Source organism: Ochotona princeps, chromosome 6, assembly GCF_030435755.1.
Source record: "Ochotona princeps isolate mOchPri1 chromosome 6, mOchPri1.hap1, whole genome shotgun sequence".
Classification (NCBI taxonomy): domain Eukaryota; kingdom Metazoa; phylum Chordata; class Mammalia; order Lagomorpha; family Ochotonidae; genus Ochotona; species Ochotona princeps.
The window spans coordinates 86,800,536-86,824,265 of record NC_080837.1 but is presented as its reverse complement, the minus strand read 5'-3'; the positions used below and the strand labels follow the sequence as shown (position 1 = coordinate 86,824,265).

The 23,730-nt window shown below is 56.6% G+C and overlaps 1 protein-coding gene across 1 annotated transcript in view; it reads left to right on the top strand.

Annotated features, from left to right (window-relative positions):
* The window catches only part of SV2B (synaptic vesicle glycoprotein 2B), a 33,461-nt gene extending 10,690 nt beyond the window's left edge, over positions 1-22,771 (top strand). The window contains exons 4-12 of the mRNA XM_058665382.1: positions 2,615-2,748; positions 3,290-3,379; positions 6,632-6,742; positions 7,353-7,441; positions 13,472-13,636; positions 18,027-18,160; positions 19,769-19,969; positions 20,766-20,925; positions 22,409-22,771. Coding sequence (XP_058521365.1) covers positions 2,615-2,748; positions 3,290-3,379; positions 6,632-6,742; positions 7,353-7,441; positions 13,472-13,636; positions 18,027-18,160; positions 19,769-19,969; positions 20,766-20,925; positions 22,409-22,592 — 1,268 coding nt within the window. The 3' untranslated portion in view covers positions 22,593-22,771. The remainder of the gene's footprint in view (positions 1-2,614; positions 2,749-3,289; positions 3,380-6,631; positions 6,743-7,352; positions 7,442-13,471; positions 13,637-18,026; positions 18,161-19,768; positions 19,970-20,765; positions 20,926-22,408) is intronic.
* The last annotated feature ends 959 nt before the right edge of the window (positions 22,772-23,730 follow it).

Genomic DNA, 23,730 nt, shown 5'->3' with positions numbered 1-23,730 from the left:
CTGCTGGTTCACTCTGCAGATGGGGCCAGCTATACCAGAATGAAGCCGGGAGCTTCACCTGGGTCTCCCACGTGGGTGCAGGGACCCTGGCACTTGGGCCATCCTCTGCTGCCTTCCCAGGAGCTTCAGCAGGGAACTGGATGAGAAGTGGAGCATCCGGAATATGAACCAGTGCCCATACAGTAGGATCGTGGCATTGTAGGTAGCTGCTTCGTTACACCACGGCACTGGCCCCGGCCCCACAGGTGCCTGATTTCTTAGAGTGTAGGGTGGGGGCATGTTGGCCGACGGCTGCTGGGGTGAGCGTTGTAACCCAAGTGGACAGGAGTCTTCCCGTTTGAATGCTTCCCTAATTCTGTGTCCCACCAGAAGCCTCTGGGCGGTGGGGCTGAATAGGACAGAGAGAGCCTGCCCTCTGGGCGTGGAGGATGAGCAAGGCGGTGCCAGGAGCAGGTATTCTGTCCAAGGAGCTGTGGGTGCTCAGGCTGTTGCTCATGCATTCAGCACCCCAAGGCCCCAACTTCAAGGAGGCCAGTGCGTGTCCTCAGCCAGAACCCCTGCTGGAGAAAGGACCCACAGAGCCCAGTGTTGGCTGGGCACTTCAGGCTCAGCTGGCGTGGGTGCATCTGCTCTGGGGGAGGGGTTCTCTCTGCAGCCAGCAGCGCCAGATGTTTGCAGAATCCTGGCAGAGGAAAGTGGGGCAAGCTAAAAGGGGAGCTGTCAGAACAGGCCTGCCTCCCAATGAACACTGTTTGCAAGCAGCTCGCCATTTAATTTCATTTAATTTAAGGCCCCAAGGATGTGCCTAATGAATGCTGTGAATGCGAATTCTTGAATCTCCATGCAACCACAGAGGCAGGAGAGAAGCTTGCATTTGGAACAATTTACACATATTATCATAAACTGAAAAAACAAATCTTCCCAAGAGGAATGCTCTGTAAACAGACCTGCCCCCAGCCCTCCCCGCGCCCTCCCCCAGCCCTCCCCCAGCCCTCCCCCGCCCTCCCCCAGGCCGCCCCTGGGCCTGGCCCTGCCCTGGCTGCTGTGGGGGACATTTGGAGGGGCAATCAAGAGACCAGAGCAAGGTCTCACTCTCTCGAGTATACAAATAAGTACAAAGTTAATGAAACCAACCAGCCAGATCCCAGCGAAATGGGAAGAGACCAGGCTATGCAGAAAGAAATGGGATTCTGTGGCTTTTTGTTTGTTTGTTTTTTGGGGGAGTGGGGCAGATATGAGCTCCATGGCCAAGTGTGGCTGATCCCTGTCCCACTTCCTGCCACGCACATGGATTAGGAAGTGTCTGAGGGGCTCCAGGTCCTGGCTGGGCGCCCAGGATGAGCGGAGCATGTGGGCCACCAGGGGCGTCCCAGAAGTGCCCAGACTCAGCTGCCCCACAGCCACCAGGCTCAGCCACGGCGTGCATATTCAAACAGCTGTTACCCTGCAAACTGTGTCTGTGCGCTTTTACAGAACGACGCCTTGGCCGTTTTTTGCTCCCTTTTGTCTGGCCTCTTGACTCTGGATGTCACGTCGCGGCTTCACCTTCAGAGCAGGGGAGACCACGTGGCTTTGCAGCCCACACGCCTCGGGGCTTGGGTTGTGACACCAGCGTGGTGAAGCTGGGCTCACCTTCTGTCGATGAGGCTGCACAGGGCCTGGTTCCCTGCTGGGGACTGCTCCCTGTCGGCAGGGCCTGGTTCCCTGCTGGGCACTGCTCCCAATCAGCAGGGCCAGGCCGCCAGGCACTGTGCAGGATCATGTTGGAGTCTCAGGAGGTTCAGACAGCGCCCACAGGATGGGACATGGGGGAGAGGGTCCTCGAAAGGGGCAAGTCCAGCATTTTCCTTTCCCTGTTGTTTTCTGTCCTGACAACATGCTGTGTTGGCCAGTGTGGTCCTGAGTTACAGGGACTGGAGTCACCTGGTGCTGGGGCCGGGTTTCAGCCTGGCAGGATGACCCACGGGAAACTCGGGACCCCTGGTGCCAGGGGTGGTGAGGCCCGGCCGCCCCCTCCTGATCTGGTACTCAGACCCCAAGCACTGGCTCTGAACTCAAGGGATTGAGAGTGTGTGCCTGCACATGGCTGACTGGTGTGTGTGTGTGTGTGTGTGCATGTGTAACACTGTAGTATGTGCATGGCATATGGTGTGTGTACATGTGTCGTTGATATATGTGTGACACTTATGTGGTGTGTGTGCTGTACATGTGTCATTATGACTGTGACACTGTAATGTGCACATGCATGTGGGTGGCATACAGTGTGCGCATGTCACTATGATGTGTGTGTGTGTGTGTGTGTGTGTGTGACTGCAGGCAGGGCTGGGGAGCTGGGGAATGGTGTCTGGTGAGGGTGGCTGTAATTCTGGGTGGGCTGTCGGGTTGTGAGTGCCTGGCTGGGCAGGTGCAGGCTGGCTCTCACAGCTGCTTCCTGTACCGACGGAAGCTGGGGCACGTTACTTTGTCTGTCTTCTCTCTGACCCTTGGCCTGGAGGGTTCACCCCAGAGGTCAGTGTGCAGGTTCCTGGCACCTGCCACTGAACCCTGGAGCTCGGGCAGTGTGGTGGGTGGCATGGGTTCTGGCTGTGGCAGGACGCTGTGCTGTTCCCCGCAGGCTGGGGCTACGCCATGGCCACACACTCACACTTACACAGCTGGCGGGTGTTCATCATCGTCTGTGTGCTACCCTGCGCCCTGTCCCTGCTGGCCCTGCAGTTGATGCCAGAGAGCCCCCGCCTCCTGCTTGGGGTGAGTCGGCGGGGAGCCCTCTCGGGCTGGGCTGGGGGTGGGGACCGGAGCTGTGTCCAGGGGCGTGCTTTCAGAGGCCTCCAGGGCCCTGGGTTCTGTTTCTGCATCGGGACTGTGAACTCCATGGCACTGTGCCCAGCATCCAGAAAGCTTCTCCTGCAGCTGGGAGAGGAATCCCGGCACTCCGACTGTACAGTGGGATCACAGGTCCAGGGATGGTGCCGGGCAGTGTGGCTGAAGACAGGAACTGTGTGCTCATGCCTGCCTCTCGAGGGGCCTCCTGCAGGGACCTCCTCTGTCCCATGCCCCAGGGAGTTTCCCATCAAGAGCCAGCTCCCCTCTGTGTAGTACTGGCCACGGGACCCAAGCATGTGACCCATCACAGCCCTGGGACCCCAACTGTGTGTGCCCGGCTGAGACTCAGACACGGAGGAGCCCTGCCCGCTGTCCTCGGTCCTTGTTGGCAGCAAGGCTGCCCTCCTCATCCCTGCGTTCATGGATGCACTGGGTGGTCTCATGCCTTTCCCCTTGGTGTTACCAGATGGGCAAACACGACGAGGCCTGGATGATCCTCAAGCGAGTCCATGACACCAACATGAGGGCCAAGGGTACCCCGGAGAAGGTATTCACGGTGAGTGTGTGTGGGCGGCGGTTGCCTCGGGATGGCCGGACCACGGGATTTCTCAGGCTTCTGCAGGCAGGACGCCCACCCTGTTCCGGGGCCTTCTGTGGGCAGCTCATTGTTACGTACATGTTCACACGGGCGCGCCTATGCCTGGGATGTCTGTGTGCACTGGGACCCTGCACGTGGCATCTCCCCGCTATCCACGGAGCATGCCCCGTCGTCCTGGTGACAGAAACACTAGCACAGAGACGGCGTTTCCTGACCAAGCTGCCGAGGTTGGCAGCTCAGGCCCTGTCCATGGCCTTGGTCCTGTGGAGGTCATCACAGTGAGCCTTCTTGTGTCCACGGCTCTTGGGCCCACGATTCCTGCTGTCCTCGTGGGCGCTGGCCCGGTTGTGTGGGCTCGGTCCTGGGTCTCAACCTGTTTTGCCAGATCACATTCCACCTGGGCTGTGTTAGCCCCTGGGGACTCACGGCTGCTCATCAACGCTGGGCATTTCCGCGATGTCCTCTTCATCAGACGCAGGCTGTTTTCCCGCTGTGACCAGCCCTGGGGAAGGCCTGCCCAGGGTGGATCTGTGTGCTGCCTCCTGCGTTCCTTGAGGATGTCTTTGGATTTGCCTTCTCTGGGAAATCTTGCCCATGAACTCTCAGCTGCCTCCCGTCACTGCTTCTGCTTTGCTGGCACCACAGTTTCAGTCCTGGGTGAAATGTGTCCTTGCTTCCAGCTCATTGCTTGCACCCCTGTGTCTTGGGCAGGGCCACGTGGTGGACATGTGTGTCCCGGGGGCCATTCTGGGCCCAGATGTTGGCCCGAGTCTTTCCAGCTGTCTGGCTGTGGACAGTGTGCTGACAGGTGCAGGTACTGTGAGTGTTGGAGAAAGCCCTGGAGCGTGCTGACCACGCCGGGCTGTTGGTGCAGGGCTGTGATGTGTTGTCCCTGCTCCTGGACACTCTGGGGGTAAGAATGCCTGCGGAGAAGGAAGGGGTCTGGTTGGTTCGTGTTGCAGCCAGTGGCGTATCTGAGCTGTGTTTGTAGAGCTCACGCGCTCTAACAGACCATCGGCCACCCGGGATTGGTGGGCTTGCTTCGTTTCCTTTGCAGTTCTGAGCTGGGCTTGCTTTGCTGGCAGGGGGATGGGGCGACCTGCCAAGAGCCGGGCAGGCCTGCTGGCCTCCCACGTCACAGCTCCACAAAGGCAGGTGGCCTCGGAGTGTGCAATGAACTCAGCTTGGAAGCCGGCACCAAGTCAGGCTTTCTGCCTGCAGGACCAGCTGCCAGGCACATGCCAAGGAGGCAAGAGTGGGCGTGTGCCTTTTTCTCATAACCTCTGTTAGTTTCTACAGGCCAAGAGAGGGGATTGGAAGCGTTACAGAGCCTGGGAGGTGGGTGGGGTTGTGTGGTGGTTAGAATGCTGCTGGGGACTGGGATGCCTGGAACCCCAAGTGCGGGCATTCCCAGATGGGACCCCGTACTGATCCAGCTTCCTGCTTCTGCACTCCTTGGAGGCAGTTGCAGGTGAGGGCTCAGGTGCGTGGGACCCTGCCACCCATGAGGGGAACCTGCAGGGGGTCCCTGGTTCCTGATGCCTACCAGGCTATGGTGGGCATTTGGGGTGTGAAACAGTAGAAGGCTCCCCCCAACCAGGCATCCATCTCTGCTGTGGACTTGGTGATCCCACAGTTCGGTGGCCATGGGTCCCTGTAGAGGGAGCAGTGCCTGCACTGCACAGCTTGGGGAACGCCTCATGCTGTCTCTGTCACAACCCTGGGCTCTGCAGGATGGGCCAGGGCCAGTGGGCTTTCCATGTTCATGGCTGTAGCTGTTGCCTCCCTGCCCGCTGTGGGCGCGGAGCCAGGGTCTTCAGGCTCCACTCGCAGCCCCAGCAGGGACACCTTTGGAGAGGGCAGGATGACTCCTGGGTAGGACCTGGGGACCTGTGCTCTTTGGGGCCAACTTGGGCAGTCAGAAGCAAATGATGTAATGAGCTGTCAGTCATGGAGCTGAAGCTGTGAGCGCGAACACACGCACGTGCACACGTGCACTCACCAACTTGCAGGGTGTCACACTCCTGCAGCACATGCCAGGACCAAGCCGTATGAGCAGGGCTGCCATCAGACTTGGACTGTCCAGGAGCCTCCCAGTGGGGCCACCGTGCCCAAGGCCTGCTTCAGCCATGGCTTAGGTTCATGCTGTCGGTGGGGTGTTGGCATCTGTGGGTGTTGTTTTGTGTGTGTCTGTGGTTGTTGGCCTCTGGGTGTCTGGGTGTTGGCCTGTGGGCGTCTGTGGGTGTCTGTGAGTGTTGGCCTGTGGGTGTCTGTGGGTGTCTGTGAGTGTTGGCCTGTGGGTGTCTGTGGGTGTCTGTGAGTGTTGACCTGTGGGCGTCTGTGGTTGGTGGTCTGTGTGTCTGTGGGTGGTGGTCTGTGTGTCTGTGGGTGTGTTCTGTATGTCTGTGGGTGGTGGCCTGTGGTGTTTGCCTAGCCACAGCCCTGGTGACTGGAGGAGCGGCCCTGTTCATGCGCGAATGGATGCCTTCAGCACTGTGGCCTGGGAGCCTGTGCTCTCCTCAGCCTCTTCCACAGCAGCTTGCCTCCCTCACTCACAGGCCCTCTCTGCATCTCCTCCAGCCTCAGGGCCTGGCTGACATTTTTATGGCTAACTTTTATCCTGCTTGCAGGCTTGGCGAAGAAGGCAGTAGGGACGTTTGCAGTTTCTGTTTGTTCTTCCCTCCATCCCACGGTGTGGGGGAGGGAGAACATCCGGGACGCTGGCCTTGGAGATGTGGCCGGGACCTCCCTGGGCTGGGGTCCCCTTCGTTTTTCTCTCTCCAGCCGCATTCCTCAGGCCAGAGGCTCTCGGCATTGTCCCTGCTTACGCAGGGATCCCAGTGCTTGCTGGGACATTGCTGTCCTCCGTGAAAGTCATGAAGATGAGGGGGGCTGCGATTCCCTCTGCAGGTGTCCTGTGCGACACCCGTTGCTCAGTGGGCTTCCAGGACCTGGACAGCCTCGGGTGAGATGACAGGGACTCAGGGTGGCATCAGCTCTGCAGGCGGAGCAGCTGTGCTGGGAATTCAGCGCAGGGACTCGCTGGTGAAGCTTCCCTCAGTGAAGGGACTCCAGGCCAGCCTCCCTCAGGCCCACTGGGACTGGGCCACACCTGTGTCCTGCAGGTGCACGCCGGAGTGGCTTGTAGACATGCACAGTGGAGACTGCCGGGAAGGGAAATAAGGATTGTTGTCTCCCTCTGCATTTCAGGTCTCCAACATCAAGACTCCCAAGCAGGTGGACGAGTTTATCGAGATCCAGAGTGCAACAGGGACCTGGTATCAGCGCTGGCTGGTCAGGTTCAAGACCACGTTCAAGCAGGTGTGTGTGGTGGCTGTGGGTCTCCAGTGGACCTTGAGTGTCCTGTCACCCCATGGCGACATCTGTCACACTCCCTGTGCCCCCCACGGTGGGGATTTGAAATGTGCAGAAACAGCCGCTTGGAGCCCATGTCTTCCCAGCGCTCTAGCACCACATGGGGAGGGAGAGGCCGGTGGCAACGGGGCCCCCTGCGTCAGGGATGGCTGAGAAGTGCGTGCCGTGGGGTTGGGAGGTGTGTGGGGTGAGCCCTGCTCACGGTGAGGAGGGAGAGGCTGGTGGCCACGGAGCCCCCTGCGTCGGGGATGGCTGAGAAGTGCGTGCCGTGGGGTTGGGAGGTGTGTGGGGTGAGCCCTGCTCACGGTGAGGAGGGAGCTCACTGCCGCAGTGGTGCCCCAACTCATGAGCTTCCATTGGCACTCTTGGGCTGTCCCACTCCCTGGGAACATGCGACAGGGCCTGGGGCCGGGGCCGGCCTGCTGCCACCCAGAGGCCTCGGGTGGCCCGTCCACTCTGTGGGTCCCCAAGTGATTGGTCAGGAAACCTGGGCACTCTCGTAAGCCACTCCTTACCCCCGTTTCCCGTGCCCTCCCATCTCCGGCACGGGCTATAGGTCTGGGACAATGCCCTGTACTGCGTGATGGGACCCTATCGGACAAACACGCTGATCCTGGCTGTGGTCTGGTTCACCATGGCTCTGAGGTAAGCCCCCGTTGCCTTGCTCCTGTCCTGGGGCCTCCCTGGCCCTGCACGAGCAGTGATGGTCACGACCGGACCCCACGGGCAGTGCCCTCGGCTGCATGCAGCAGCAGCTTGTTCCAGAGGCTTCTCCAAGAGCAGACTTGCTCTCCTTCTGAAGACTCCACTGGACAAGCAGGGCCGCAGGTGTCCAGCCTGCAGCCAGCTCTGGTGGTCATCTGGGGGGAGGCCCTGCTCTGGGTCTGTGGACCAGGAAGAGCCCCGGGCAGAGCTGCTCTCCCTGTCTTTAGGGCAGTCTCCTGGACAATGGTCATGTGTTGGCAACGCCCTCGTCGCCACGTAATCCGAGCTGAGCGGAGGGACTAGGGTTGCAACGCAGACAACGCAGAGGGACAAGACAAGGCAACACGCAGTACACCGAATGCCGATCGATGACAGAATGATCTTTATTGCAACTCCAGACTTTCTTTTATACTCTGCTTAGCTCCTCCCAGTAGTGGCCACCCTAAATCCCTTCAGTTCCTCCCAGTGTTTATCCAATCCTCTAGTGGCCACCCTAAATCCCTTGAGTTTTATCCAATCCCTTGGCAGATAACTTGACAATAGGAAGCAGGAACTTGCGGTTAAGCCAGTGGCTATATGTATCAGGCCAAAATTACCAATCCTGTTATGCTCTGAGAAACAAATTAAGCTGTGGAGTTAATCCTTGGGAGACCGGGGCCTGCATGTCCCCCTTTTTTTGTTTTTTTTTTAATGGACGCCTGTCTTAGGTTGTCCAGCAGTCAGTTGACGCCTTACCCGTCATGGGGAGCCCCACCTGGGGAATCCCTGTCTTAGGTTGGTCATCAGCGCTGCCAGATCTTACCCGTCTCTGGCTGCCCATCACACCATGTTCAGCACTAGGGTTTTCCACAGCTAAATCCATCATGGTTTGTCAAATAATGACCTGCTCCCAGGCTTGTTGCCTGCATAGGCGGCAAAGAAGACTAAACAGTACTGCAATCATGGCTACGACCATCAGCCCCATGGCCAAGATTCCGCTTTGTTCCTAAAGCATCCATGCTGCCAGTTAAATGCCATTTCACAGGGGTAACACATATATGATGGTAAATCTGGGAGCAGCTGGAGATCTGCGTTTCCCATGGGCAGGATACCAGGAAGTTGCACCACTGCTGTCAAGGTCTCCTATCCTGCAAGAACATCATTAGGAGTGGGATCATGTTGAGTTGGAGCCAAGGAGATTTGTCGTGTAAGTCTCTCGGGAACCCATCTAGGTGTTTCTTCATCCTGGGGAAAAACACAAACAGAGCCTCGCCCCCATGTTAGTACTGGATCTGGTCCTCGCCATTTATTTGTGGCCAGATCTTTCCATTTTACTTGGCCTTTATTCTCATTAGAAGGGCGAAGCCAATGGCGCTCTGCAGGAGCTACATCATTAGTGACAGTTAAAAAATTTAACACATAGATGGCAGATGCCAGTAAGGAATGGGGTGAGCTGCAATGCTCAGCCACATCCCCCTTCTTTATTTTTTCTAAATAAACTTTAAGGGTGCGGTTAGCACGTTCAACAATGGCTTGACCCTGAGGATTATAAGGGATGCCTGTTTTGTGAGTTATATTAAAATATAGGCAAAGGCCTGTAAACAATGGGCTTCTTTTAATTTCTCTCAAGCTGTTCCACCCTGTCACAGACTGGTTGGGGGTCACCTTGAAGATGTCTGCCCAAACCTTTTCCAGGAAAGTATCTCTGTCTATTAAGCATATTTGGCACAGGCTGAGAGGTCAATACAACATTCATGGCACTCAACAAATCTCGTCCCCACAGATTGATAGGAATATGTGGTAAGACATACGGCTGGAAAACTCCTGAATGCCCTTCTTGATCCTTCCACCTTAACAACCTGGCACTTTTCTGTGGCTGAGAAGTTCCTATCCCTTGGAGAACGGTTGGGGTGGCCTCTAATGGCCAGGAACTTGGCCACTGTGCCTGGGATATAACTGTACTGTCAGCTCCGGTATCAAGTAAACCTGTGAATTTTCTCCCTTCTATCTCTAACTGTAAGGTGGGTCGGGTTTGCATGTCGGAGACCCAACATGCCAAGGGGCCAGAATGTCCAAATCCTCCTTGTCTATCTCTCTTAAGAATGGGGTTGTCAGTTGGAACCTTGGGGATCAAGATCAGCTGGGCAAATCTAGCTCCAGGTGGAATGATTATAGTGCCTTTGGCTGATTCTGCCATGACCTCTATTTCTGCTGGAGTATCCTCATCTATCACTCCTGGGAGTACTCTGATTCCATGCATAGTAGCACTACTTCTTCCTAGGATCAGGCCCAAGGTATTCTTAGGTAAGGGGCCCCTGACTCCTGTTTTTATCCGTTGGGGTCCCAGGAGCGGGGTCAATACCTCTCCAGAGGTGGCACAGAGGTCCAGTCCTGCGCTACCTGGTGTTGCTCTGAGGAGGGTTGAAATATCTGTGCTCCTCGCCGTGGGAGAGGGACTCTGGAAGGAGTCTGCGCTGTTCCGGAAGTTACAGGTGTCTGCTGGGCTCCGTACACCTGAGGTTGGGGGGCCCGGAGCGGGCCCCTCACCCCGTTTCCCGATAGGGGATTGCCTTGGGCATCATATCTGGACCTACAATCACTGCTCCAATGATAGCCTTTATGGCATCTTGGACAAAGATCTGGGGCCTGCAAGGATTGTGGGGGTGATCTTCCTTGTCGCGGAATTTTGGGGCACTGTTTTTTAAAATGTCCAGGCTGTCCACATCTGAAACAGGTTTTGGGAGGCGCCCTAGGGTGGGGCTGAGGGTGTTGAACAGCGGCTGCTATCACTTGCCCAAGGGCATGGGTGGAGTCAATATGTCTGCAGATTTTGAGATAATCATGCAGGGACTTATCTCTGTGGAACCTGAGAGCATCCTGGCAATATTTATTAGCATTCTCAAAGGCTATATGCTTAATTACTGGCATTGCTGGCTCCACGTTACCAAAGATTTTAGTAGCAACCTGCATAATACGGTCCACAAATTCTTGAAAAGGTTCTGTAGGGCCTTGCAAGACCTTGGAAAGCTGGTCTCCTGTATTAGCATTAGGCAAGGCCTTCCAGGCTCCAAGGGCTGCATTTGCTATCTGTGCATAAACTCCTAGGTCATAATTAACTTGTTGTTGGATGCCCTCAAAAGGTCCAGTGCCAGTAAGCATTTCAAGGCTTCGATCTGCGTGTCCCCCAGCCGCGTTCTGCTCAGCAAAAAATCTGCACCTATCTTGAAAATCCCCTTTCCATAGGAGAAAGTCACCACCATCGAGAGCAGAGCGGCACAATTGCATCCAATCACTAGGAGTAAGATTCAAACTCAAAAAGGATTCTATGAGTGCAAGAGTAAAGGGTGCCTGGGCACCATAATCTTTAACAGCCTGCTTTACATTTTTGAGGTCTTTAAATTGAAGGGGCTGATGCTCCCGGCGAGGGGGACCTCCTCGAACTGGGACCTCTATTACAGGGAAGCATCGAACCCCACCCACCGGCTGATCAGTGAGGCCGTCATTCCATGGCCGTGTGGGGTAATTATTGGGTGAATGGCCCGCGGCATCCTCCTCAGGAGGAGCGGTAGGGGTCACAAAATTAGGGGCATAAGGTGGTGGTCTTGAACTGGACAATTTGCCAGAGGAACGTGCACCTATTCCTGCTTTCTTTAACTTTCTTTTAATGTCCCTAATTTCCCGCTTTAAGAAAACCTTCTCCTTATCCTTAATTTTCCGCTTTAAGAAAGCCTCCTCATCTCGTTTGTCCTCACTCTCTTCCGAGGAAGAGGCCTCGTTCTCATCTGAAGAAGAGGCTTCACTCTCCTCTAAAGAAGAGACCTCACTCTCCTCTAAAGAAGAGGTCTCACTCGGGGTGGTTTCACTCGAGGCCGCCTCGTTCCAGGCTTCCAAGGACCGTAGAACTTCCCACCCCTGGATTGCTTCAAAAGTAGTCTGTACTTCTCTTAACTGTCTCTCAACTTTCACTTTATCAGTAAATAATGAATCACGGACTAAGCGCCACAAAGAAAAGTTAACAATGGGGAAATTATCTGGGTCTTTTTGTAAACAGGATTGTAAATTGGCCTTAACCTGTTCCCAATCGGGAATATTGAAGTTGCCTGAAACAATAAACCAAGGACTGCTAGATTGAATGGCTTTAACAAAATTTCTAATCATTTTAAATTTAACTGGCATCCCCAGTTGACGTAGAAGTTCTTCAAGCTCGGTGGCCAATTTATCCCGGGAGAAGGCAGAACCCATTTTATCGTCCTTTTCAACGGATAAATTAAACACCAAGACCTAACTATACTTCAAAATAAATCTAAAACCTGACTATATTTCAAAATAAATCGAAAACTTAAAAAATAAATCCAAAACCTAGTTATATTTCAAAATAAGTCTAAAACCTAACTCTATTTCAAAATAAATCCAAAACCTGACTATATTTCAAAATGAACCTCCCTCTCCTACCAGTTTAGGAGAGACTTACAATACGTCCCACTTACCTGAATCAGCTGGCCAGACTCTTGGGACGACCCTTCGTCGTATCCTCTCTTTCTCAATCTCGGTGAGAACCTCCAGATGTTGGCAACGCCCTCGTCGCCACGTAATCCGAGCTGAGCGGAGGGACTAGGGTTGCAACGCAGACAACGCAGAGGGACAAGACAAGGCAACACGCAGTACACCGAATGCCGATCGATGACAGAATGATCTTTATTGCAACTCCAGACTTTCTTTTATACTCTGCTTAGCTCCTCCCAGTAGTGGCCACCCTAAATCCCTTCAGTTCCTCCCAGTGTTTATCCAATCCTCTAGTGGCCACCCTAAATCCCTTGAGTTTTATCCAATCCCTTGGCAGATAACTTGACAATAGGAAGCAGGAACTTGCGGTTAAGCCAGTGGCTATATGTATCAGGCCAAAATTACCAATCCTGTTATGCTCTGAGAAACAAGTTAAGCTGTGGAGTTAATCCTTGGGAGACCGGGGCCTGCAGTCATGTGTACCATGGTGTGCAGCTTTGTGTTGGAAGTCGCAGTGAGGATCCAGCTCACAGACACACCATCCCTTCCTGGCTTCTGCTTTTGCGTGTGTATGTGTGCCGGGGGGAGGTGCTCTGTGTGTACCTGTGTGTGCGTGTGTGGGTTGCACATGCTTGCGTATGTGTCTTGGGCATGTGTGTATGCACATTTGTGATGTGTGTGCACACGTGTGTCTGCATACATACATGTATGTGCGTGTGCTCGCGTGCACGTGTGCGTGCAGTGCTGGGAACAGGTTGCTGGCAGCTACCTCATTGTTACTCTGGGCTGACCCGCTGACTGACAGCAGTGGGGCCTCAGGCCGCTCTCCCTGCTGACCCATTAGCCGGAGGCCTCCCAGGCCTGTGGCATAACACACCCTGGTCGGGCTCGGGCTTCTGTAGCCTGATCTGCAATCAGTGCCAGCCAGAACCCAGTGCTTTGCTGGGTGTGCAGTGTTGGGCCTGACCAAGGCTGAGATCTGGGAGCTCAGTCTGTCTCCCACGGAGGTACCAGGACATCAGCGACTGGGCCGTCAACACAGCAGGAGCTGAGTCAGGAGCCGGGGCTGGGAAGCAAACCCAGGTCTCGCATTGTGGCCACGCGCCACGGCCGTTGGGCCTGGCACCTGCCCTGGGTTCACGCCGCCCTTCCCTCACCGGTGCAGGCAAGCAGTGCTTTGTGTTTAGTGTCCTGTCTTGTTTTCCGTTCCCCAAGGCTCCGGCGTTTGAGACATGCGATTCCTTTGTGCCAAGGGCGAATCCTTCCCCATCTCCTGCTCTGTGTTTAGATCGGGAGGAGTATTTTTCTTCTCCAGTGCCTTTGCGGCACCTGTGTCGATGGGAGTGTCTCATCTCGTCTCTGAGTGTCTCATCTCATCTCTGACAGCACACCTGCGGAATCAGCCAGGGCTGCGTGCGTCCGGCGTGCAGGTGTGGCTCGCGTGCGTTGGCCGGGCTGCTGCTCAGGGCTCCGCCCTCTCTCTTGCAGCTACTACGGCCTGGTTGTCTGGTTCCCTGACATGATCCGCTACTTCCAAGATGAAGAATACAAGTCCAAGATGAAGGTGTTTTTTGGTGAGCATGTGCATGGTGCCACGATCAACTTCACGATGGAAAACCAGATCCACCAGCATGGGAAGCTCGTGAATGACAAGTGAGTGGGGCCGGCCGGGGGGAGGTACCACCTAGCCCACCAGCGTTCACGTGGGCTGTGGGGGACCCAGCCCCGACACACAGGACATACAGGATGTTGGGGACCCAGCCCTGAGAGATGGGACATACAGGATGTTGGGGACCCAGCCCTGACAGATGGGAGGCATGGGACACAGGACTTGGGGAGCCAGCCCCAACGCGTGAGATGCTTAGGACCTACCCCTGCGAGTGAGTGGCTGTGAGTTCCTGGGCTGCTGCCATGCTCCGGGACTGGTGGCGTCCAGGCACAGGCAGTCCTTCCTTGAGCCCTCCCAGGCGCACAGGGGGGTGTGCTGTGGAGGAAGCCTCGTGCATGTGGGACAGCGAGGAGCCCGGTGGGTGATGGGTCACACGGGGCTGGGGGGCTCCGTGTCCTACACAGCCGAGATATTGTGCAGGTGCTGCATGTGGGGGGAGCAAAGAAAGCAGACGATGTGCCAGCTACAGTCGCCGTGGCAGCTGTGTGGGCGCTACCTTGGGTGTCTTCAATTGTCCAGTTTAATCCTTGCAAAACCCCAGGAGGCAGCCACCGAGTTCCAAGATGCACGGTGTGCCTGTGGTCTCCGTGTGTGTAGAGGGCCTTGTGCGATTGTGCACACACAGATGCTCTCCAAGGTTGCTGTGAACTGTGATTCCTGTTCTCTGTGCGGGTACCAAGAACTCAGCCACCGTCCCTGTGACCGCACCCCTACCGTTCCTGGACTTCAAGGAGTGTTTTCCCCTGGCAGGAATGGGGACCCTTGCCAACTGTAATGAGCTGTGCTGCCACCTGCTGGTCGTGAGCTGGGAAAGGCCTGAGCTTGGCAATCCCAGGTTGCGTGGCTGGAGATGGCTGCGTCCCAGGGCAGGGGCGTTTCCAGCTGTGCTGCTTTTACTCCTGCTGGCACGTTCAGGTTCTCCTCCTGTGATCCCATGCCTGCAGATACTCTTGGCTGCCTGTGGTTTCCTTGGGCAGTATCTCACACACGCAGACTGCAGGCAGCAGGTGCAAGGTGTAGCAGCAGGTGCAAGGTGGCGGCTGTCAGCTTTAGAGCTGGCCCAGCACAGTGCCCTGGGTCGCCTTCCCGGGCAGCAGCCAGCACTGTCACACCTGTGTCTAACATGTACCCTTGCTCACTCCCTCAGGTTGCTCTGTCTGTCTGATGGGCAGTGGCCACGCCTGCCTGCAGGTGAGGTTGCCGGAGGAGGTGCTGTGTGCGCCCAGAAGGGCGTGCAGCACCCTGGCTCAGCTTTTTGGTCTACTTTCCTCCAAAGCAGACTGTATCTGGTAGGGTTGGTAGGACCTGAAGGCTTGGCGCAGCCAGCCAGCCCCTGCGACTCTCCGGGCAGTGCCAGCCCATCTTTAAATGGAATTGCAGTTTTCCTGTCGACTTACCAACAGGGTGGCGTGCACTCATGCCGCCCATCTGTGCTCTTGGTCTCGTTCTGCCAAAAGTAAGACTCTGTACCCTTTGATTCTTCCTAGAGATCGCATGTTTTAGTAATCATTCGTAAGAATCAATTCTTAATTATGTTTATACTCATTAATATTTTTTCTTTAGGTTTACTTTGTTTTTCAGGCTTCTTGATTTTAAGAATTGGAGTGATTTTAAGTGCATACATTGGCCTCCATCTGCTGCTTTAGTTAGAACATGTAATTCTAAAAAAATTATTCATTTATTGGAAAGCATTACAGAGAGACACACACACACACACACACACACACACACACACACACACAATCTTCTACTTGCTGGTTCAGTCTCAGATGTACATAAGGGTCCTGGCTTCGCTAGACTGAAGCCAGAAGCCAGGAGTTTCCTCTGGGTCTCCCAGACAGGTTCAAGGGCCCAAGGCCTTGAGCCATCTCCCACTATTTTCCCGGATACATCGGCAGGGTCCAGGATGGAACGTGGAGTAGCCGGCACTGGACTTGGTGCTCACAAGGGATGCTGGGGTTGCAAGAGGTGCCCCAGCTGCTGCTCTGCCCTGCCTGCCCTGCCTGTCCCGCCACCTGGCTGTCAGGGCTGGGCAGTACACACACACACACACACACACACACACACACACACACACACACGACTGTTTCCCCGAGCGCTTGCTCTGTAGCTCACAGGCATGTGTGGGTGAGTTTCAGGGAACAGACATTGGCCCAGTGGTAGGACGCCCCCGGGATGCCCCCCGGGATGCCCACACCGCACTCTGAAATGCCTGTTCAAGTTCTGACTACACCTGCTTCTGGCTCCAGTTGCCTGCCAATGCCGCCTTGTAAGACAGCACTCATTGTTACCTGCTTAGGGAACCTGGAGTCAGTTCTAGCTCCTGACTTTGGCTTCCTCCTTCCCTGGCTGCCGCGAACGTTTGGAGTGTGACCCAGTGAACAGATGTCTGTCCATCTTTCTGTCTCTGCTTCTCTGCCTTTTAAATAAGCCAAAAACAACTTTTTAAAATGTTCAAAGGGATCACGGTGCCACTGCCCAGGGATCGGCTCCACAGAGGTGCCTGGGCAGCGCGGAGATGATGTGGCTGGAGTTTATTTTTAGGAGTGCAAAGTTGCAGGTCTCGCCAGACCCTTTTACAGCTGTATCGCTATACACACCCACATTTAGATATTTACTAAAGGGCAGAGAGTGAGTGAGCATGTGTCTTCATTGGTTCCCTGCCCAAGTGCCCGCACCAGCCTGTGGTTGGATCAAGTGGCAGTGGGCCCTGGGAGCTCAGCCAAGACTTCACCTGAGTGTCAGGGTCCCAGGCACTTGGGTCTGCGATGGAAGGCAGGTGGAATCTGAGTGGAGCCGGGACTAGAACCCAGACTGTCTGGGAGGGTTGCCGGCAGCCAGCAGCATCTGTGCCCGCTGCCCGTCACACGCACGTGGCCATGACTGTTGTGCCCAGCGGTGAAGGACGCTGTGGATGCCTGCTGCTGCTCCTGGGCCACGTTATCTGTTTTCATCTGACTCTCCAGCGTCTTTCTGGCCAGGGTTCACACGGTCCGACTCTCCTTTAGCCTGTGTGTTTATGCTCTGAGACATGCTTGTTGGGGTCAGGCCCTACTCCCTGGCCCAGGCCGACTGTTTGCCTCTCAATGGATGTGTTCTGATGTTTACGCTTATAGGAATTGTTAATATCATTGGAGCAAACATCTGCCGTCTTGTAGGCTGCTTTCTGGCATGCCATCTCCTGTGTCCTGGAAAAACCCTTTTCCTGCCCTCTTTTATCCTAGTTATTTTCCTAATCCCTCTTTGCCGTCATTATCGGTGTGTCTCCCACCCGTGCTGCAGGCCCTGCTGCTGCTCTGGTTTTTGCTTTAACACTGTTATCTTTACAGTGCTTGCAACTCGCAAAGCGGGTAGCTTGTGGCACATCTGTCGGCGTGCTGCCCGGGACGCCCGTCCTGGAGGGGCGCCTCCCCAGCCCTGCGTCCTGCTGGCACGCACCTGCGCGGAAGGGGTGGAGACGTGGCTTCCGGACTCCTGACTGGGATGTGGCCCAGGCCTGTCTGGTGCAGGCCCTTGAGGAGTGAGCCAGCAGAGGGGAGATGTCTGTCTCTGACTTTCAAATAAATTAAATGAAGAAATATTTTAAAGTGAGAGAATAAGTATTTTAATACTTATTTTTAATACTTATTTTAATACTTATTCTCTCACTTTAAAATATTTCTTCATTTAATTTATTTGAAAGTCATATATATATATATATATGTATATATATAAATGCTTTTGATACTTTCACAGGCCATTAGCAGGATACTGGATGGAAGTGGAGTAGCCGGGACAAGAACCCATGAACTGGTGCCCATGTGGGATACCAGTATCACGACTGGAGGCTTAGCCTACTGTGCCATCACACTGGCCTCTTGTGGAGGCTCCTTAAACTTGGCAGGCATTGGGCCAACAGCTTAGGCAGGGTGGAGCTGGATTAAGGCAGAACGCAGGGGTTGGGGTACTTTGGGTCTGCTCTGGTTCTTGCCTGGCTGTGGTGTGTGTGTGTAGGTCTGGAGCTTTAGCTTCTGCTGCCGTGATGGGCGGTGTGGCAAGCTGCCTGCATCATAAGCAGGGTGGATCCCTGGAGGAGGCGACCCCACCCCGAAGCTGCCCTGAGAGTTCTTCCATGGAAGTGCCTGCTTCCTGGTCTCTGTCTTAGACCCTGGAAGGCTTGCGTGCCTCCCAGGAACAGCCTCGGCCCCTGCAGGGAGCCGGCCGGTGTCCATGGGCTGATCTGGGGCAGCAGGCACAGAGCCTGTGTGCTGGAGCTCCCGGGCCCGCTGGACCGGAGCTGGACATGGCTCACAGCTGACCAGCTCCAGAACAGGGAGGACCTCATGGCGCAGGGCCTCCCTTCCCACCCTCTCTGGGCCTGCATCTCGCCCACAGGTTCACAAAGATGCACTTTAAGCACGTGCTCTTTGAAGACACGTTCTTTGACGAATGCTACTTTGAGGACGTCACGTCGACAGACACCTACTTCAAAAATTGTACCATTGAGTCCACCATCTTCTACAACACAGGTGAGGACTCGGACAAGCAGGTGGACCCACCGTGGGTGGGCAGGGCTGTTGGGGCCTCAGGAGCAGGAGGGGATTCAGAGGGGCACATGCTGAGCCCTGAGGGGGACGCGGTTTCCAGCTGGTTGCACCACCTGGGTGCACGCGTTTGCCCCGGTGGTGGGTTGGCCCACGTCTCAGCTGTGTCTGTGGCTGGGGCAGAGGCTCTGGGCCGGGGTCCCTCGGGACTCGGGGAAGGGGGACAGGCAAGAAACCAGGCTTCTGGGGGCTGCATTTCCTGCACACACAGACTCAGGAACCTGAACACTCCCCAACTCGGCCTCTCACAGTAACGACAGGAAAAAGCGTGTCTGTTACCGAGTCCAGAGCTAAGGATGTGGGCGAATCACTGCTTCGAGTTTCCATGATAAAACAGCAGACCGTGAAGTTCCAGCACTTCTGCTGTGCTCACGAGGCAGTGGCCAACCATGTGGAGCGTGGGAGATGAGGAGGGTGTCTGGGACCCCCTCCAGGCCCCCCGTGCTCATCTCACTGGAAGACTATGGTGCAGGAGTTGCACCTGCAAGCCCTCAGACCCACAGCTGGTAGGGGGAGCTGCACTGTCAGGCCCAGCTTCCCCCGGGGCCTTGGCCTTCATGGGCAGGGCTTGCACTCAGCAGTGCCTCAGGGCTTGTCTTGACATGTGTCTCTGAGCCTGAGTTTGCAGAAGCAGTCATTACTGTAGGCCCTGTCTTCCCTGAAGACAGGCTTGTGCACTCAGCAGGCTCGCATGGGGGCTGGTTGCGAAGTGTCAGCCTGGTGGGGGGGCATGGCCCCACCCGACCTGCACTTCTAACCTGGAGATACAGAGGACGCGCGTGGGCTGGCCCTGTGCCTGCTGGGCTGCTGCGTGCACTGTGGGCTCTCACCCCCCAGCCAGCTGGGGCTGGCAGATGCCAGAGGACGTGCCATGTGGTCCCAAGGCTTCAGGTGCCCATGACCCCAGCGTGGGTGCTGGAACCACCTCTGGTCTGCTTCCCTGAGTGGTGCAGCCTCAGAGGTGTGGCCCTTAGTGCTAGACACGGGCAGGCCTGCTGTACAGCCAGGTCACAGGTGACAGTGTCTGCCCTGCCTCAAGTTTTGGGAGGAGGCCAAGAAGCCATCTGCTGTTCTTTAAAACAGATTTGTTTATCTAAAAGAGAGTCGCAGAGAGGAAGTGAAGGAAGCAGGGATGGAAAGAGAGAGAAGTAGAGCTTCCATCAGTGGGTCGCTCCCCAACTGAGTGCAACAGCCAGGACTGAGCCAGGCTGGAGCCAGGAGCCTGGAACTCCATCTGGGTTTCCCATGTGGATGCAGGGCCCAAGCACTTGGGCTAGGCTCTGCTGCTTTCCCGGGCACAGCCACGGGGAGCTAGGTCGGAAGTGGGGCAGTTGGGGGTTGAATCTTTGCCACTTGCCACCTGTGCTGGAACCTGGATGGGTTATGCTCTTGGAGGCTCCACGTGGCCTCCAGCCCCAGCCATGTGGCACTGGGCTTTGGGGCTCCTGAGTTCGAGGGCCCCTGGGCTCTCCGGGGCAGAGGCCCTGCTGGCCGGCTCCCCGCCGCTCCCCCGACCCCACCATCTCTCCCCAGACCTGCACCAGCACAAGTTCATCAACTGCCGGTTTGTCAACTCCACCTTCCTGGAGCAGAAGCAGGGCTGCCACCTGGACTCGGAGGAGGACAATGACTTCCTCGTCTACCTCGTCAGCTTCCTGGGCAGCCTGTCCGTGCTGCCCGGGAACATCGTCTCTGCACTGCTCATCGACCGCGTCGGCAGGCTCAAGATGATAGGTGAGCGGCTGGCATGTGTTCCCAGCAGGCGTGGCTCCCGTGGGGTCCCAAGCATCGTGGGAGCAGCAGGCGGGCCCAGGCAGGCGACCCTTCACCTCTTACATAGGCCCGCCCACTGCTTCGCGGGCTAAGCGCCCATGTGTGCCCTGCCCTCCCCAGAGTTGCGGCAGACCATGTGGCCTGTGTGGCCAGTCCAGGGGCACAGGGCACACATGCCGAGAGCGGGAGGTGTCCGCTACAGTCTGGATCAAGGCCGTAGGGGTGGGGCGGCAGTCGCCGTACCAAGGAAAATGTGTGTGTTTTAAAGATCCACCCAGGCTGAGGTTGGCCAGGGAAGTTACTGCCAGGCTTCCTGGCTGTGAAACTCCAGGAAGAACAAAGATGGGCACTTCCTGCTTGGGCAGAGAAGAGGCTGCTGGTCAGGGCTCCCGGGCTGGAGGGGAAGAGGCTTCTAGCTCCCCACGCGTGGGCAGCAGCTACAGGCGCTGAGAGCAGGTGGGGTGTCTGTACATGCAGCTGTGGGTGCGATAACGGGAACTCATGGTGGGGCTGGGAGTGGGGCTGTGCTGTGCCGGGTCAGGGCACCCACTTACTCGCACCCTAACCCTAACCCCAGGCCCCATGCTGGGGTGGATGACCTCAGTGCTTCCTCAAGACAAACTGGCAGCCCATTCTGGGGTTCTTGAGCCAGGGACCCAGCTATGCTCTGCTGGTTCTGAGCCACTCCCATCGGCCACCTGTAGGGGTGGGAAGTGGCTGATGAGTGTGTCCTCACTGCCTCGCCCTTCCTGCACAGGTGGCTCCATGCTCCTCTCGGCCGTCTGCTGCTTCTTCCTGTTCTTCGGCAACAGTGAGTCGGCCATGATCGGCTGGCAGTGCCTGTTCTGTGGGACAAGCATCGCGGCCTGGAACGCCCTGGACGTCATCACTGTGGAGCTCTACCCCACCACCCAGAGGTCAGTGTCCACCTGGCCTCTCAGGGGCTCGGGGGCCCCTCTGTGCCTGCCTGTCACAACCTGCCCTGGGAGCCTGTCTTCCCCATGTCTCAGAAGCCAGAGTCAGACCCAGCCCCGGCACTTGTTTCTGCTGCTGGAAGAGAAACAGTGCATTGTGGGGAGAGTGGAGGAGTGGCCCCGTGGCCAGCGAGCAAGGGCCATGGTGTAGGGGGCAGACCAGTGGACTTCTGCCCACAACGTGCTGGTGCCCACAGGCTTGGTACTCCTGTGGCAGAGCTGAGAGAAACAGGAACAGGAAACGGTGTTGGATCCTAAATATATCAATAAGCTAAGTCATGGTCAGAATCCACGCCAGACCGCAGATCCTGAAACATCCAGGAGTCTGTTAGCATGGCGCCACACAGCACGCTGGGAACCGCCGAGCCTGGTGGGGCGTGCAGGCCAATCACAGGTCGGAGAAGAGAGGCAGGGCTGCAGAACTTAAAGCTGCTATTCAGAACTCCATGCGAACGTCTCCCCTTGGGAGCTTGAGGTTGGCTAGGAAAAGTCACACATGAGCTCAACCACAGAGACGCAGGAGCAGAGGCATGCGGAGGCAGACACTGGGCACGAAGGGTGCCACGTCTAAAGCACACCTGGTCACGGGGGGAGATGGCCCACCGTGGCTGTCCCTGGTCATGGGGGGAGGTGGCCCACTGTGGCTGTCCCGGGTCCTGGAGGGAGGTGGCCCACCATGGCTATCCCTGGTCATGGGGGTGATGACCCACCGTGGCTGTCCCTGGTCACGGAGGGAGGTGGCCCACCGTGGCTGTCCCGGGTCCTGGAGGGAGGTGGCCCACCATGGCTGTCCCTGGTCATGGGGGTGATGACCCACCATGGCTGTTCCGGGTCATGGAGGGAGATGGCCCACCATGGCTGTCCCTGGCCATGGAGGGACAGGGATCAGCAGCGGTTTCCCCTGTACATGACAGAGACCACAGTCACCTCTTGCCCCCAGGACGAGGCCTTGTCTCGGATCTCTCCTGTGTGTGCACACAGCGGGAAGTGCAGGCTTCTGTGTCCTCACTCACGGAGACTTGCCCAGAAGCCCAGGGGAAAGAAGAGGGTTGAGTAAACAGAACAGAGACCTGCCCAGGAGCTCTCTGAATCAGCTGTCTTCTCCGCTGTTCCTGCTTGGGCCACAGGGTGCCCTGGGAATCTGAGAAGGCTGTTGGGGGCAGTGGGCTAGGTGTCGCTATGGAATGCGGACACCTGCTCTGTCTGCTTCTGCACCCCTTGCTGAGCAGGTTCTTACTAAGGGCCTTTTGTGGACAGCCCCAGACAGCACTGCAGGGTGTGTGAGATGCCACTTCTTCCTGGGCACAAGTCTGTGTGCCCAGGGCTGCTTTGCCCGAGTGCCAGACTGTGGCCTTTCACAAGGACGCCAGCCCCTCGTCTGCTGGCATTGCGTCGAGTAACCCATGTCCTCTGCTCTTCCCTGCAGGGCCACGGCCTTTGGCATCCTCAACGGATTGTGCAAGTTCGGCGCCATCCTGGGAAACACCATCTTTGCCTCTTTTGTGGGGATCACCAAGGTGGTCCCCATCCTTCTGGCTGCTGCCTCGCTGGTGGGCGGGGGCTTGATCGCTCTGCGGCTGCCAGAGACGCGAGAGCAGGTCCTGATGTGACCGCCCGGGGAGGGAGGGGCCGACAGCGGCGTGGTGCAGTCGCACTTCCTGCCTGTCCCACTCTGGCGGTGACCCCGGGGGCAGGAGGGCAGGCTCATTTCATGACCTCTCCAGTTGTTTGTGGTGTTGGCAACTCAGGTGACTGACGTAGGAGTGCCCTGCGCTGTGTGTGGCCGTGGGCTCCCCAGCCAGGGCAGGTAGAAGAGCCTGCAGTGAGCTTGCACACACACACACACACACACATATTTTTGCACTTTTGCAGTTTCCATTTAAAAATTGGCATCCTGGCATTGAAGATGTCCTGATACGGAGGGCTGGATATGGCAGCAATATCCACAGAGCTGGACTCTCCCTGCCGGTACCCCGGCTTTCCACGGCAATGAGGGGGTACACTGAGGATCCTGCTTGCCGTCGCCCCAGCCCCCTGGCTTGTGCACCGTTCACAGGGACTCAATGGGCTTGCACCTCTGTAGTCCCAGTCTGTATATACTTGGGCTGAATTTCCACAAATGGCGCCTGCAAACACAGGCAGCGTCTGAGCCATGTTTGGGCAGAATGTGGTGTCTGAGGCCCCAGACACTGGGGATGGTCAGGGGACACACCAGCCACTCTCTCAAAGCCATCAGATTTGCTGTGGGCAGTGCCCACAGCACGCTCACCTGTGCACAGTTAGCCAGGCACTCCTCTGGTGCGGCGAGCGGTCACTTTCTGTCTCACATGGGTCGTGTGGGAAACACCTGCTTATCCCTTGGCCCTGGCATCTGGTTTTGCTGTTCTCTCTGTCCACGGGAGCGGCTGGGTGGTCTCTGACCCCCTGGGCCAAGGGTTGGGGAGCACAGCCACACTGGCCAGTGTCAGGGCTTTTTAGCACAAGGTGCCATCCACGCCTGGTAGGTGGTAATGTCTGTTTGTTGCGTCCCGGCCTGGGCCTTTTGGGATGCAGGCCGTTGGCAAGGAGTTGGGGCCCGGGGCAGCTGTGACGTGTGCTTTTCCCATCCCTAAGGCCCAGTGTGGAGTGTGCACAGGCAGGTGTGGCTGCCCTGGCCAGCTTCGGTGGTGGCCCTAAGTGGGACTCGGGGGCAGGAGCTGTCCCCGCACAGAACAGACGGTGCTGCTCCTGGAGGGAAGTGAGCAGCAG